The 14,737-nt window shown below is 42.7% G+C and overlaps 1 protein-coding gene across 1 annotated transcript in view; it reads right to left on the bottom strand.

Annotated features, from left to right (window-relative positions):
- LOC310960764 (caveolae-associated protein 1-like) overlaps positions 1-14,712 on the bottom strand; it is a 29,152-nt gene extending 14,440 nt beyond the window's left edge. Inside the window, exon 1 of the mRNA XM_083932562.1 lies at positions 13,934-14,712. Coding sequence (XP_083788688.1) covers positions 13,934-14,461 — 528 coding nt within the window. The 5' untranslated portion in view covers positions 14,462-14,712. The remainder of the gene's footprint in view (positions 1-13,933) is intronic.
- Positions 14,713-14,737: the final 25 nt, after the last annotated feature.

The following is a 14,737-nucleotide window of genomic DNA, read 5'->3' as shown; positions in this document are numbered from 1 at the left end:
ATAGAGCAGTTTCTCATTGAACCCCATTTTAAACAGTCCGTTTTCACAGCATAATTAAACCTGTTTAAGGCCTGGTACAAAAAAACATTCTAGTCAGTATGTTAAGGTTATATCTCCATGACAACACTGAGAGGGTTGAGTTTCTTTGTACTAGGCTATTTTTTATTTTATTGGAGGTTAAAATTTATGAATAATTAGGGGTGTGGTCTCTTTAGTGACAGCTAGCCTCTGGCCCTCACTTCTCCTCAGAGGATAGTTGTCAGGATTAGCATCATTAGCATGCTAACTGCATCATCTCGACCTGGACTGCGGTCAGTCGTGTGGTGGTGTTTCCATAAGATGGTTTGCTCTTCGATCAATTTAACCCACAGATGGTTTAGAAACACAACATGTTAGCTTTATTATGCTAATTAAATATTTCGGCCATTTTCGGCCGCCTCTCATCTATCCTCTCCTGGCCAGATGTGCCTCCTTGTGTTATTTTGTGGCCAAATGGGATGACATTATTTACCACAGTGCTTTAAGGCATCACAACATATTTCTTTGTGCATTCAGGAGCCACAACAAGTTGCATAACCTCTTTTCTTCTTAGACAGTGGAGCTTTTTAAGCATGCATACATGAATCTAGCACAAATAAGGATTTCTTGAAGTGTTTCCAAGGCTGCAAACACGCGTGTGCGAAGCAGCCTACTCACTCTTTTCAGCTCTCACTGCAAGACACAGCATGCCATTGTTGACTATCACTGGAACTTTCTTTTACAACATACTTTGGTTGGCGGGTATTCTGATCATGTACTTTCATGTAGAAGCACACACATGCAAATGCAGACAATCCTTCTAGTGAGTAAACACAGAACCCCATCATTAATAATTCCATCTTGATACCATTCATACGGATACTACCATTCCTGTTCCATGAAGACAACTTTATGCTAATTAACAAGACGAGCTTACGATTCAGAAGTGTTAAATGTTACTTGACTTTAATTTGACTTTTTCATTTTAAACACACTGAAGTTTCATCACAACTTTCAGCTGAATTCTATTAAAAAAGGATTCTTCTCATTATGACGGGAGGAGCTGCTGAAGCTTGGCAGTCCTGTCTCTCTCCTCTCTGGGTCTGTGTACAGTTCCCCATGCTTGACTAACAGGAACTTGGACAGCGAGGGATGACAGTGGCCGTTCCCATGGCCACCCCGTGTTACTCTTTCCAAAAACAATGGAGGAGGCTGGTATTTATGGAGAGATTTATGGAGCTGTAGAAGAAGTGGTTTCTTCCTCTGCTGTTTGCTCCTGTCCTTCTCTGTGAATTGTGTCCTCCGCTTTCAGCTAACAGGAATGTTAGGCTACTCATGGACACAGTGATAGACAGCGTATGGAAGCTACTCATTTTTAAAGGGGTACAGTGATTTTGCATTGCTCTGTCATTACGTTCAGGGACATGTGCGAGAGACAGACTAAAAGGAGAATGGTCAGAATCAGAAGAGCTGTGACTGTTATCTGGCATTACTGTCTATGGGACCTGCTCAAAAATAGTCTGTTTGACGGGGCATTTCCACCAGAGGGGTCAACGACGCTAGGGACGCCCTGCTCCACTCAGCAGGCACCTGACTGGATAAACACGCTCTCTGCTCACCGTTTCCAACAGGAAACAATATTACAGCCTTTAACTTTCTTAAAGGTTGAATATGTAGAATCTTAATTAAAAGCTATATTTAAGTAAATATATATATACGCCCACAGGGCTTTTTGAGGGGAACAGAATGAAAGTATTGATTCTCCATTCAAAAATAAATTTAGTCTGAATTAATATTTTAAAGATTTTCAACTTTCTCTCCCGTTCTGTTTCTATGGTAGCAGCCAATTGCGTTGGGCGTTGCTGGTTGCCAGGGTTATCTGTTGTTTGAGAGAAGAGTCACATAAAACGAAGCACCAACAACGTAGTTAGTGAACTTAAAAGAGTGATTACTATGAGCTCCTCTCTCCTGCTGGAGCCGATCCCAGCTGACATCAGGCGTGAGGCGGGGTCCACCCTGGACAAGACGCCAGTTTATCACAGGACACATAGAGACGAACAGAGACAGACATTCACACCTACGGGCAATTTTAGAGTCATCAATTAACCTGCACCTGCATGTCTTTTGACTGTGGGAGGAAACCGGAGAACCCGGAGAAAACCCAAGCAGACACAGAGAGAACATGCAAACTCCACACAGAAGGGCCCCAGCCGGGATTCAAACCAGGAACTCGCTCACTGTTAGGCGACAGTGCTAACACCACACCTCCAAGACATACACACACAAAACTGCCCAAATATTTTGCCAGAAAACAAACCAATCTGACAACACTGACAACACATCGTTTCTGCAGCCTGCTGACTCAAACAGATGCACTGTTATTTTCTTCATTCATCATCAGCTAAATTGGCTAGTAACTTGATGGGCAGATTGGTGGGTGTTGATTTAAAGCCCTGGTTGTGTTTGAAGAAAACTAAGAAAAACGCATAAATGCAACTGGAGCATCATTTATTATGCCCCCAGTTTCAACTTCGACCTTAGAACGCTTCTAATTCATGGTTTACTTTCAATTTTCTTTCAGAGCTTTGACCTGACGTGTTAGCTTTTATCACATGGCCAAGAGATCAGTCACTTGATGACATTTAACTCTTTCAGTGACAACAAAGCAAACTCCTTCATCTGCTGATGAAGACCAAGAGATGGAGCTGGAAAATAAATCCGCCAAGTGGACCTTGAGTTAAGGATTATTTGTCATGTCAAGGTTTTCTATATTAAAGATATTAAATCTTTCTGTGAAGTGAAATCCACTGATTTAAACAAAAGCACATTTAATGAAATGAGCCAGTTGTGATTTAACAACTCTGAATTTGATACAGTAAAGATGGCTCTTGTAGATAATAAACATGGCTGGACTATTATAGAACTAGATTTAATGACACAAGCGTACCCTCTGTTCAGGGCCAATAACTAGCCATGTGAGGATTCAAAGCTGGAATCATGTGACGAAGAGGATCATATGAGGAAACAAACTAATGTTTTCAATAACCCCAGCTTTTGACTATGAGTCATCCTCGTCTGACTCATGTGGAAAAGCTTCTGAAGAAGAGGATTCAGGGTCAGACCAGGATCTGAAAGAAAATTTGTCTATTGATTTCAAGTGAGCAGCGTCAGAACAGATTTGCCATACATTTCACCACAGCTGAAAATGAACAGTACGATAGTATTTTTGACAGCCGAGTTTGAAACAAGCCACTGAATATGTCAAGATGTGTACATAGTGCTGGGAATGAAAGCTTGAAGGGACTGCTGGACGGCTCCTTTGAATGAATGATTACTCTGCAAAGAAAACACTGAGGTGACACAAAAGATTCAAAATGTTGCATGCTATTCATGTGTCTATGTGCTACAGGGCAGCACCTGAAGTAGGGGTTGGCGATAGAGTGATATTAGATGTTGACGGATCAGAACGTGTTGACGATCGGCCAAAGCACAGAGATCGTAGTATCGTCTGTAGGACATATTCTATCCACTGCTGTTCTATGCTCTGCACAGGTTTTTTTTCCCCAGCCAAATCACACTATTGGCTAGTTCGCCTCATGCACTAAAGACACACCGATCAACCAATCATAGTGAACTACAGGCAGTGACAAGGATTTCTCATTCCCATCCTGTTTGATTCAGAGAGTAGCGTGAAGAATATGAAAATGGAACTACCGTGTCCCAACAGCACGTGAGTGTCAGACTCTAGTATCGCATTGACGCTCTCTTTGCAAACTTATTCATAGACTATGTTGAACAAACTGTTAAATATGCGCCTAAAAACAGATAAATGTCCCGTGCAACCGAAGATTCCTAATGTTTTTAAGAAATGAGTGCCGTCACTTCACACAGGCCGCCTTTCTGCCCAAACCTGCCACACACACAGTCACACACGGTGCGCACACCGGATGGTAAAACAACAAACCTTTTCAACCACCTAAAGAGACAGCATCCTAAACAGTCTGCTGAGAGTGAAACGGTGAGGAGTACAGTCACACCGCAGACAGCAGAGGCAACAGTGAGCTTCAGGGAGCTCTTTGTTAAGTGTCCATTGGCACAATTTGGCAAAAGTGCACAAACTGATTCAAATCTGTTCAGAAAGGTTCTTTGGCCTAAATGCTCTGTTATATTTTTTCTCTTTTAGGGCTATCTTTTTACATAGGGAAATACTTTGGTTGCACTGTTCAGTAACTTGCAAAATAATATAAAATGAATGTAAAAAAAAACTGTGATAAAACTATGATAAAATCATGATTGTGATTCTACTGTGAAAAATTGTGATCTGCCATATTGCCCGCCCCTAACTTGAAGGACAAGAAAGTTCAAGTTTAGTGAAAGAGCAAGCAGCAACCACCACAGCTGAACATGTTAGGCTAAGACACCTGTCTGTCTCATGCCTTAGTTTCCTTGGAGCCAGCATCTTGCGGGCATTACAGGAAGTGCAGATTAGGACACATATACTTCACAGAAGTGTGTTTCCTGATGTAGGGGAGTGCTACTGTATATAAGAAAAAAAGTTGTATAAAGCCTATTGTGATGTCTGTCCTCAAGTGATTGAGTCAGCATCTGTTGGGCTGAAGACTACAAGTTTGAAAATGGCAGAAATCTGGAGGTGTGGAGTTAGAAAGAAGCTTACTGGACCTCTGAAGCCCGTCCCTCATCTCGACTAGAGGCTCCAGGCTACATTAGCTTCTGCTAGCATAACACATCCAAGGCTCCATGACCGGACGACACGTCTCAATGTCATGAACGAACAAACAAGCTGATGTTGTGGCCTGAATGTCAGCGCCGCTTGTCTAAGCCTGGCCTCTGATCCTCGAAACCAAACAGGAATCATCTCCTAAAGGCCCTTTCCTTCTCACAATCAAACAAGTATGTGATAGTTGCTATTTTTAGATGTCTCTCCCCTTCTCTGTCTCCATAAGCCCCCTGTTACCTCCCTCTCTGTCTCCTTTAGCCCTTCTCCCTCCTCTCTGTCTTTTCAACAAGCTCTCGTCAGCGTCCTGTCCATCTTGCCTGACACCCCCCACCCCACCCCCGCCACCACCTACTGAACCAAGGCCAAAAACACTCCACCAAAAAGCACTGCTCCCAGCTGAAACAATGTTACACACAATCTCTCCTGCAAACTGAGCTGGGAACATTTTTGCTTCATATGTCCATATATGGACCTGGATCGACCTGTGGGAGTAGAACTGGTTCACTCTTGATTCATTTACGTGCAAAACTGGGAGCCTCATTGCTCCCAGGCTGTTGGTGAAATGTGCACTTTGCAGTGTTGCAGATCTGTCTGACGTTCACATGCTGCATTTGTAAATCATTTGAATGAAGCTGTGATCAGAGTGAAATAAGAGGGCAGTTTGACACGGTACTGTAGATTGAAATGTGTGAAGGCAACAGGTGTTTTGGGTGGTGTCAGTGGAAAGTACAGCATAGAAGAGATGGAGGAGCAAAATCTGTTCTGACACATTGTTTTTGAGATGTTCATTCCCTCTGTCCAAGATCCTGATTCCTTTGAAAGTCAGGATAAAAAGAATGAGGCTGTGGTACAAAGGAGGGGAAACCGATTTTGTTTTGTATTTTAAGCATTGTTTGCTGATAGAAATATGGTTTTAAGCTGCAGTCAGTTCAGGAAGCAGCAGCAGTGTGTGTGTGTGTGTGTGTGTGTGTGTTTGTGTGTTCATGGCAAAATGTGATCCTGCAGACACCTACTGTAGGGGGAACTACCGCAGAGGAGGGTTTGGACTGTTCTGTCAGGTGTTTATATTTCTGTCTATCTGTGCAAGGTACAGACACAAAACTTTACAGGCGTCTAGTTGAGATCACAATGAAGGCTGCGTTCAAAAATGAATGTGACGGGGTTAGAATGTAGGGAAGGGGCCTTAGCCCCCCACTTTATGCCCCTGGCCCAATAACCGTGCAAAATAGTCACAAAACTTTACAGGTTTGTGACTGAAATCAAGCTGAAATCTGAGTACAAAGGCAAAAGAACTAGAGTCTACATAGGTCTATTTTCCGGGGAATTTGGTACTGGTTGTGGAAAAAAATAACAGACCGGGGAACATAGGACTCTTTCTGTGAGCAGCGGGGAACAGTGGACCTTGTTCCCCTGTCACATACAAAGCAGGGAACATAGGACCTGGGGAACATCTCCACTGGATAACAGTTGAAAAAATTTAAATATTAAGATTTTTCTGCAAGGAATATAACGTGACTCACAGAGAAACGTTCAAGCAGCTCAAAAAATTGGGCCACACAGTAACATGCTAGAACTCACCAGTCACAATAGCCCATGAGCAAAGTTGTCTTGGGCTGCAAACAAATTGTGGAGATAGAAGATGGATGCCTGACACCCGACTTGTGAAAGGCTTTACCCCAGCACTGTTTAGCTGGCTTGCCACACTAGGGTCAGTTTAGCTCATTGGTCAGGGAACAGGACCTGAACAAATCTGGTTTCCAGTGTGGATCGGGTAGTGACACGCCTGTTAGTAAGCTAGCCAGCTCCTTTGCTAACAAGAAAAATCCATATCAACTGCTCTCTCTCAACTGAACGCAACCGGCAGCATTGGTGTCATGGAGTTGTTCTCCAGCAGAGCGGGTTTATATAAACTTCAGTGGTGTGACAACATAACATGATAGCTCTGGATCTGCTGATCGCAGTGAGTTGATGCATCCAAGATTTTTAGCACAAAATGTTAATGCCCTCAGCTAGAGGACAAGTGCCCCGCGACCAAAGCTGAACTCTACGCTTAGAGTGGATCTCAGATCTCGAGTGGATCTGTTGACAACAGTAGTTTAATTGAAACAAGTTGATTTTGCCCTGAAATGTTGCTGGTTTAATATGGATTTTAAAGACTAGTTGCACATGTGAAACACTGGACTAAGAGAGACCATCTGCCTAGATCAAGAAAAGATCTGTAGAAACAAAATGAAGATGATGGAATAAAAAAAGAGAACAATGAAGCAGTGGTGGTAAGGGAGTAGGGATGGTGTGCAGGGCGGGGTGGGGTGAGGACACGATGTGGAGTGAATTATCCTGGTGGGTGGAGGAGCGAGGGAGAGGGAGAGGGAGGATCAGGGCGGTGACTGAGGAGGAGGAGGCAGCAGGAGGTTAGCATAGAGCTGGGGATGCCTGTGCTATGAATCAGCTGTCTAAATATGGTCCCTGCTCCTCACGGTAACACACCCTTACACTCCCTGTACAAAGTGGATGGATATCTCTTCTTCTACTTTATCTTTTGCTTTGACTCACCCATATATGCAGTATTAGTCCACCCTCCTTACACTGATGGAGGAAGCGGCTTGGCTCTGTCAGTCACACATTCTCACTACACAGTATGCTTTTCTCTCAGCCAACAGAATTAATTTAGGATTTTCTGAGGTACAAACACAGTTTATGAGAGGGCCAGACCTGTCATAGGAGTCCTGTGCAGTCAGTGTGTTGTTATCAGTTTGTCACTCATGGATTGTTTATTTCATTACTTTGAAGCACATGTTGTATATAAATTACACTTCATAATTATGTTGACATTGTCTTGTTAGACTCTGGAAATGTATTCCTAACTATTTCGTCAATAATTCAAAATGTCGGCTGTTGTATAACACACATCAATACTGTATGAGCATTTCAAACATTTTAGTTATGTGACCTCCTCCCGTTGCAGTCATTGGTCACTGGCTCTGCAGAGATGAAGCCATTTCCATTTTTATTATTATTAGGGGCCGAGCAGCGAAGCTGCAGGACCCTATTGTTCTTGCCAGTATTATTATTATTCCTCTTCTTCCTAAGAAATCCACGTTCCCATGCATGAAAATGCATCAAACTTTGCACATACTGTACGTCCAAACCTGTGCCAAACTTCATCTGTCTGCTTTGTATGGTAATAGTCCAGATGGTGGCGCTACAGCAACCATTTAAAATTCAAACCATACATGCTCAAACTTTGCAACTTACATCAAACAGTAGCCCCCAATAGAGTTAGAGAAATTTTTGATGCTTTGATTCAGATAACATATATTACAAATGTATGTTATCTGTATAATATTGCAAAAACAATTTCCCCCTGTGATTATTAAAGTATTTCTGATTCTGATTTGCAGTTGCAGCAGTTTTGAAGTCCTTAAAGTGTAAATGGATCCCATGCTCTTTTTCGTGATAATTTCACATCAAATAAGTCATCGAGACAAGTTTTTCCATTGATCGACTATTAACGGAGAAATCCTAATAGCTGGATGTGGCTAACACTGATTAGCTTGGGGCGGTGTGATGAATGCATGCAAAATGTCTTTTTCAACCACTAATACTGCTCAGAATAACAGCAAACCTCTGCAGTAGCATGTTAAGAGTCCCTACACAGAAAACAAAGCAAAGTTCGTGAAGCCAGAGTTTATTAAAAAAGAGTGTTTTACACTGCTATAAGCCTTAGCAGTCAGCTATGTCTATATGGCAGACAGTCCATATAAGTCGATTACCGAATGCACTGGAGTTCAGTTCAAGAAGGAAAGTATTGAACTGAACTCCATTTGGGATTGCACTTGTTTGATGAGAATATATTGAATGATGGTCTTTTATTTGTGGAGCTCTGAAAGCAGGACTTCAGTCAGACATATGGGGCACAGGACCTTTACAATTCTCATGAACACATGCTCATTTATGCACAGGTGGGTCATTTACTAGGGATCTGAAGTTAGGGGCATTTGCTGATTCTGATGTGGCACTTATACAATAAAATTCAATTCAATTCCATTTTATTTATAGTGCCAAATCATAACAAAAGTTATCTCAGGACACTTTACAGAATAGGTAAAGACCGAACTCTATGACTTATTTATGATTTACACAGACCCAACAATTCCCTCGTAGAGTATGGTGGCAATGAAAACCTTCCCTATAACAGGCAGGAACGTGGAACAGACCCAGCTCTGTGGAGGACGAACATCTGTCTGCACCGGTATGGGATTATACAAGCACATCGTACAAAAAAATGTAAAAGAAAGTTGAGATAAGACTATGAGTATGTTCTGTCATGAGACCCATTGTTCATAGGCCTTCAAATAAACATACATATCATACATATTTCAAGTGGCTGTATTTGAATAATAGAGACTGCCATCATACAAAAATGCAATGAACTGTACCTTGTTCATTTTCTGACAGTCTCTCCTTGAAGACATTCATAACATTGCACTTGATCCGATAAAGAAACTGGACAATGCAGTTTGCATCACATACTATATTTTCATCACTCTGCTTTGCTCCCTCTGTTTCGCTCTCTCGCACACACACACACACACACACACACACACACACACACACACACACACACTCACACACACACACACACACACACACACACACACACACACACACACACACACACACATACACACACACCATGGAGGAGGACAGCTGCTCATGCTAACAGGGAGTCACTTCCAGCAGATGTGCTGACAGAGCTGCTGCTGCTGCTGCTGCTGCTATAGCTCACATCGTACTGCACAGTAGCATACCAGTAGCATTATGGGATATTGTTTACATTGTTGGTTGGCATTAACCACAGGTGGTTTTGATTTGCGTTCAAATCAGAAGTTTTTCATCCCCATAGTTTATTCTTGACTGTCTGTTTTATTTTTATTGAATTACTTTTATCTCATGCGATGTATCCATGATGATCTTGTTTTGTTATTTTCATGATCTTTTACTCTTTAAAATAAAATAATATTTGAAATAAATAAGAATTACTAGAATGAAAGTATAAAATCATGAAGTATGTCTTTGAAAAAGTATAATATCTTAAAATAACATTAACTTTTGACTGATTGTAATGATTTGTGCCACAGTTAACGATACTGTAATCAGACTCCCGTCATGTGAAAACTCAACTGAAACCAGAGAACCATATCCATGCATGCTTTTGTGGAATCAGGTGACTAAGTATTCCTATAGACTACAGGAAGCTTTTTAAAAAATGCAGATATTAATCATGTCTGAGGTTGCCATAAATCCCATTGGTCTGAGCCTTGTTAGGGCCACACTTGCGCAGGGGGCCCAGGAGGGAGTGGAGGGAAGACTGGTGGGTCAACGGCCACTAATAAAGCCGAGATTAAGCCCCCTGTGCTCCACTACAAAGCCCTGGTGCTGTGTCCTCTCTGTGTGAGCTGACCCTATGGAACGGTACTCACAGCTCAGTAACACAGTGTTTTATTATCTGCAGAGTGCCAGGGCAGGCCACAAACAGCACAAGTATGAATCAGGGCTGTCTGAATCTACACTCAAGTGAGAAGCATGTTGGAAAATATCAGAAAACAGTAAAGTTATAGAACAGAAATAGACTCATATTAGCTCATGAACTCCTCCTACATGGGAATGTTGCAAATCCTAGCTGTGGGAGTGAAAATTAATTCAGTAGTTATACTTCTGCATTCTTTAATAATACCAGGTCAATTAAAACGACGTAACCATAAACAGTTCTGAAAGCCCCATCTGCTAAATAGCCAACATGTAATATGATGGTTCCAGCGTCCCTGAAATGACACTGATCCCATTAAGGGACACAATCAGGATGCTCAAAGAAGCCCCAAAGAGCTTTGAAAGGCACACTTTGACCTTGGAGGGTGACTCTGCTTACAAGAGCACTTTGGCTTTGGGCACGATGACCTCTGCAGTGAAAATCCAACATTAATGAGTTGTAAATCGTGGCAGGTGAAATCATATTTATGATAATACCAATAACAATGATAACACATGATACTCAAAGTGATACTAGCAGTATCTAGTTAAACATTATCAGTGTGCAGACATGTTTACGCATTTTTCCTACGTTATACTTCTGCTGCTATATTTCAATAACCTGACTCCTCCAGATGTTTTGACTCTCATTGTCTCAGCATATCCATCTGGGAACTCTTGTTTGGAGATCTTTAGGGGAGGGGCGGAAATACTGGTTGCTGATTGGATAAACCATCTGTCTATCACCAACATATGGGCCAAATCAACCAATCAGATCAACAAAGCATATGACGTGCTAACAGCATAGAGACAAAGCTCAGAAAGGAAACAACATGTGGGTAAAGGATATTTTCCGTTTGTGTAACATGAATTTACGGATCAAAGGCCCAATTCGGGCCATATTTCACAGAGGGATCCAGAGAAAAAAGAGTTAGTGAGCGGCTGCTACATAGCTGCTCATCTCATCTCTAGAAGCCTCCATGTTGTTTACACTCAACAGTCTCTTCATGTTTTGTCACACTTCAACTCCTCGTCGCACGTTACCAGACGGATCTGAGAGTAAATTACAATGGAGCTCAGAAACGTCATGTAGCTCTACCTCTGTCTGTCTGCTCCTAATGGTATCTGCTAGAAGCAACCAAGAACACAGGAGTCTCTCTCAGTCAATGACTGCTCCGAACTTTGATGAAACTGTGAAACCAGGCAGCGCCTTCCATATGAATCTTGAACCAAGCCTGGCCGTTGTGGTCTCTTTTGTTTCAACAGAGTGTTTGGACCCGGAAATCTTATTTTGAAAGGGTGTTCCGTCAGACTGAACAGCTGGATACTGCCCTACAAAGCCAAAGTGCAGTAACTATGAAATCATTTTAAACAATTAAAAAAGTTTGTTTCCTGTTCCACAAAATGAATAGTTAGCACATCTATGATAGATTATGGATGGTACCATTTTTATCCAAATCACTTGGAACCTACTTTCAGCATGAATGTGTGGCACACTGTGAAAGTAGCTGAATAAACAGTGTTGTTGGGGGGTGTTGGTGGAGTCTTTCTCTGCCTACTGATTTTAAAAGAATCTGACCTTGGAGGGCATCAGATGAGCACAGAAAATTGAAAACAGAACAACATTGTGGTTTTTTAATGAAGATGAATCTGACATTATGTCATAGCTGGCAGCCATCTACTAAGCCAGTGTTTTGAGTTAGTGCGAGAGCCAGAGATCGGCATTTCAGGGGGAGTTATTCTTGCTACAGGGCCCAGGCGGTTGGCTAACACTAGCAACATCCCAACCCATTTTGTTTTTCACTGAATGGTACATCAAGTAGATTGTACTGGAAACTTGCAACCCTCAGCTTCAAGACTTTATTAGATACTAATAAAAATGTTGATTTATGATAAAAATGTTGATTTATGATCCTTTCAGATTGAGAAACAGCTGTCAAACTCCTGCAGATGTGATGATGGATACTAGTACGACCTGCTCATCTGCATATCATTATGTAGAAAATCTGGTGCTGGTATGCCAGGACATGAAAGCCAAATCTATTGTGTAAGCACGTTAGCATAGCATTAACTCATGAGCATTGACAGTCAGACAGTTTGGGTTGCTTAAGAGGGAGCGTTCATTTGACTTCTGCCCAGCTGTTGGATAGAGACTGAGAGAAAAAGAGAGTGAGGTCGGTACGAGCCATGATGTCTGAGTCAAGGGTGGAAACTCTGATGTTCTCGCGCCACTGTGCAAAAAGCTGCAAGCTATTACACATCACACAGCAGCGGCTAAAAAAAGAAACAGGGCTCCCCTCAGCTCCCCTCAAATAAAAAACTTGCTCTGTGTCTTTTCAAATGAAACATGGGCCCTTCAGAGCTCTCCTCTCTCCGGTCCCTTCCCCTTGCCTGCCACTCCTCTGCCTTAAACAGGACCTTGAGCGTGCTTGTGGTATTTTCCATCTTTATTTGAAAAAAAGAGAAAGAGTGAAATGACTTTCCGAATGGATTCCGTATGATTTGGGCAGCCAGCGAGCTTGGCTAGTGTTCTTTAGTCCTATATATAGTATGCTATGGAAGGAAAATATCTGGAAGCCACATGTAGTGGATACTGAGTATTGAACCAGTGTACAGTGGGTTTGGGGTGGGGCAGGCGCGGTGTAGAGCGCCATCTGACAATCACGACATACTCTGTCTGCTAAAAGTCGAAGGAACAAGAAAGAGAAATCTCTGAAACAAATGTTTGTGTGTCGATCACAGGGCCACAAAGATATTGTGAAACAGCGTTGCATGGAGTTTGATTTTATGGGTTTTTATGGAGTACAATTAATAGTAATGTATCTATGCTGTAATTGTTTCCGTAGGTGCGGATGTGTATCAATCTTTATCCATCTTTATGCTAGTAATTTGTTTTGCCACATACCTTTTGAAGGCAATGTAATTAGTGCCTGGAGGTAATGTTTTTCCAGTTGAGGAAGGTTTTCCAGTGTACAGAAGTTGTAGGGAGGTGGTCAGGGTGGATGGTTGGCATACAAGAGTTCAGCTCAGGTCAGGTTTATACTACAAAAAACACCTCAATTAAGGCTTAGGGTCTCTTTTTCACATAAGGTGTACAAGCATTAAAGCTTAACTAAATATACTGAATATTCTCATTTACTGTGGGGTTTATATTTGATAAAAAGTGAAAACGGTAAGTAAAGCACACTTTTCTATTTGTTAAATCACCTTTCCTGGGAAAAGCATTACTTTCTGAGTGGCATGTTTTTGGTGTTGCAGGTTCATTGAGGGGAGATAGCACAGCCTGTCACTTGAGCACTTGCCAGCGGTGCTTTGAGGTTACCTTTAACCACTCCCTAAGATCCTCTGCTCTCAGCAAACTGAGAAACATCTGTGGCAAACACTCTCCTGTTCACTTGTTTTAAACCTCCTATTAAACCACTACCACCGGTGTTTCCATCAGGATTATTTAAAAAGTCATGTAGCAGTGACTTGACTTTCATTCACATTTAGGGGCCAAAACATTTGTTTGGTTCAGCGGGGGGCCACACCCATCCCAACACAACAAGGTGCCATATCACTGACATACACAACCTTACACCTCAAACAGACAAAGCATTACCACACATTGATACATGCATTTATACACACACACACTCTCTCTCTCACCTGGTAGATCATGACTTTAAAGTTGCGTCTCTTGAGCAGCTCGGCCTCGTTGTTCTCCAGCTTCTTGATCTGGCCTCCTTGCTTCTCCAGGGTGGCCCGCACAGTCTTGACGTTGACGCTCACCTTGCGCACCTTCTCCATCATCTTATTGACGCTGTTGGATGTGGTGCTGTGGCTCTTGGATAGTTTGGTCAGCTCGCCCTGAATGCTGGTCACCGAACGCTCCATCTCCTGCTGCCTGGCCTCCAGTCCGCTCTGGGTCTGCTGGATCTGGTCCACCGCCCCAATGATTTTGTCGAGCAAAGAGAGCACCATGACCCCGTTCACCTGGGGGTCCACCTTCACAGCCTCATCGTTATCTCCAGCGGCCCCCTCTGAACCCATGGTGGTCAGCTCTTTCTTGGCTGCAGCGAGGGCATCGTCTTCGTCGTCCGAGGGCGGGAGGTTGACCTCGTCGTCTGAGATCTCAGTGAGGGTTTGGGGCTCCAGCTGGGCGCTTGTGGATTGCAGTGCTTCCATGGTTGCCATGTCAGTGGATTTGTGGTGTACAGTCAGCTAATCAACTTTTCTTCACCACCGGTTTCTCTTTTTTCAACAGTTTGCTTTCTCACCTTCTTCTCTTCTCTGGACCTCTGGTCTTTTCCCCTCCTACTTCTACACTGACTTATCTCTCCAGCATATATGCACTCTGTCTCTCTGTCTGTCTGTCCTGTCCACTTCAAATCCCTGGAGTCAGGCCAGTGTGCATGGGAAGCCAAGCGATGCTGGATGTTACCACATGAGCGTGAGGATATGAATGCCACA

This window comes from Echiichthys vipera (genome assembly GCF_963691815.1).
Source record: "Echiichthys vipera genome assembly, chromosome: 18".
In the NCBI taxonomy this organism is placed as follows: Eukaryota; Metazoa; Chordata; class Actinopteri; order Perciformes; family Trachinidae; genus Echiichthys; species Echiichthys vipera.
This window is presented reverse-complemented; position numbering and strand designations above follow the sequence as displayed.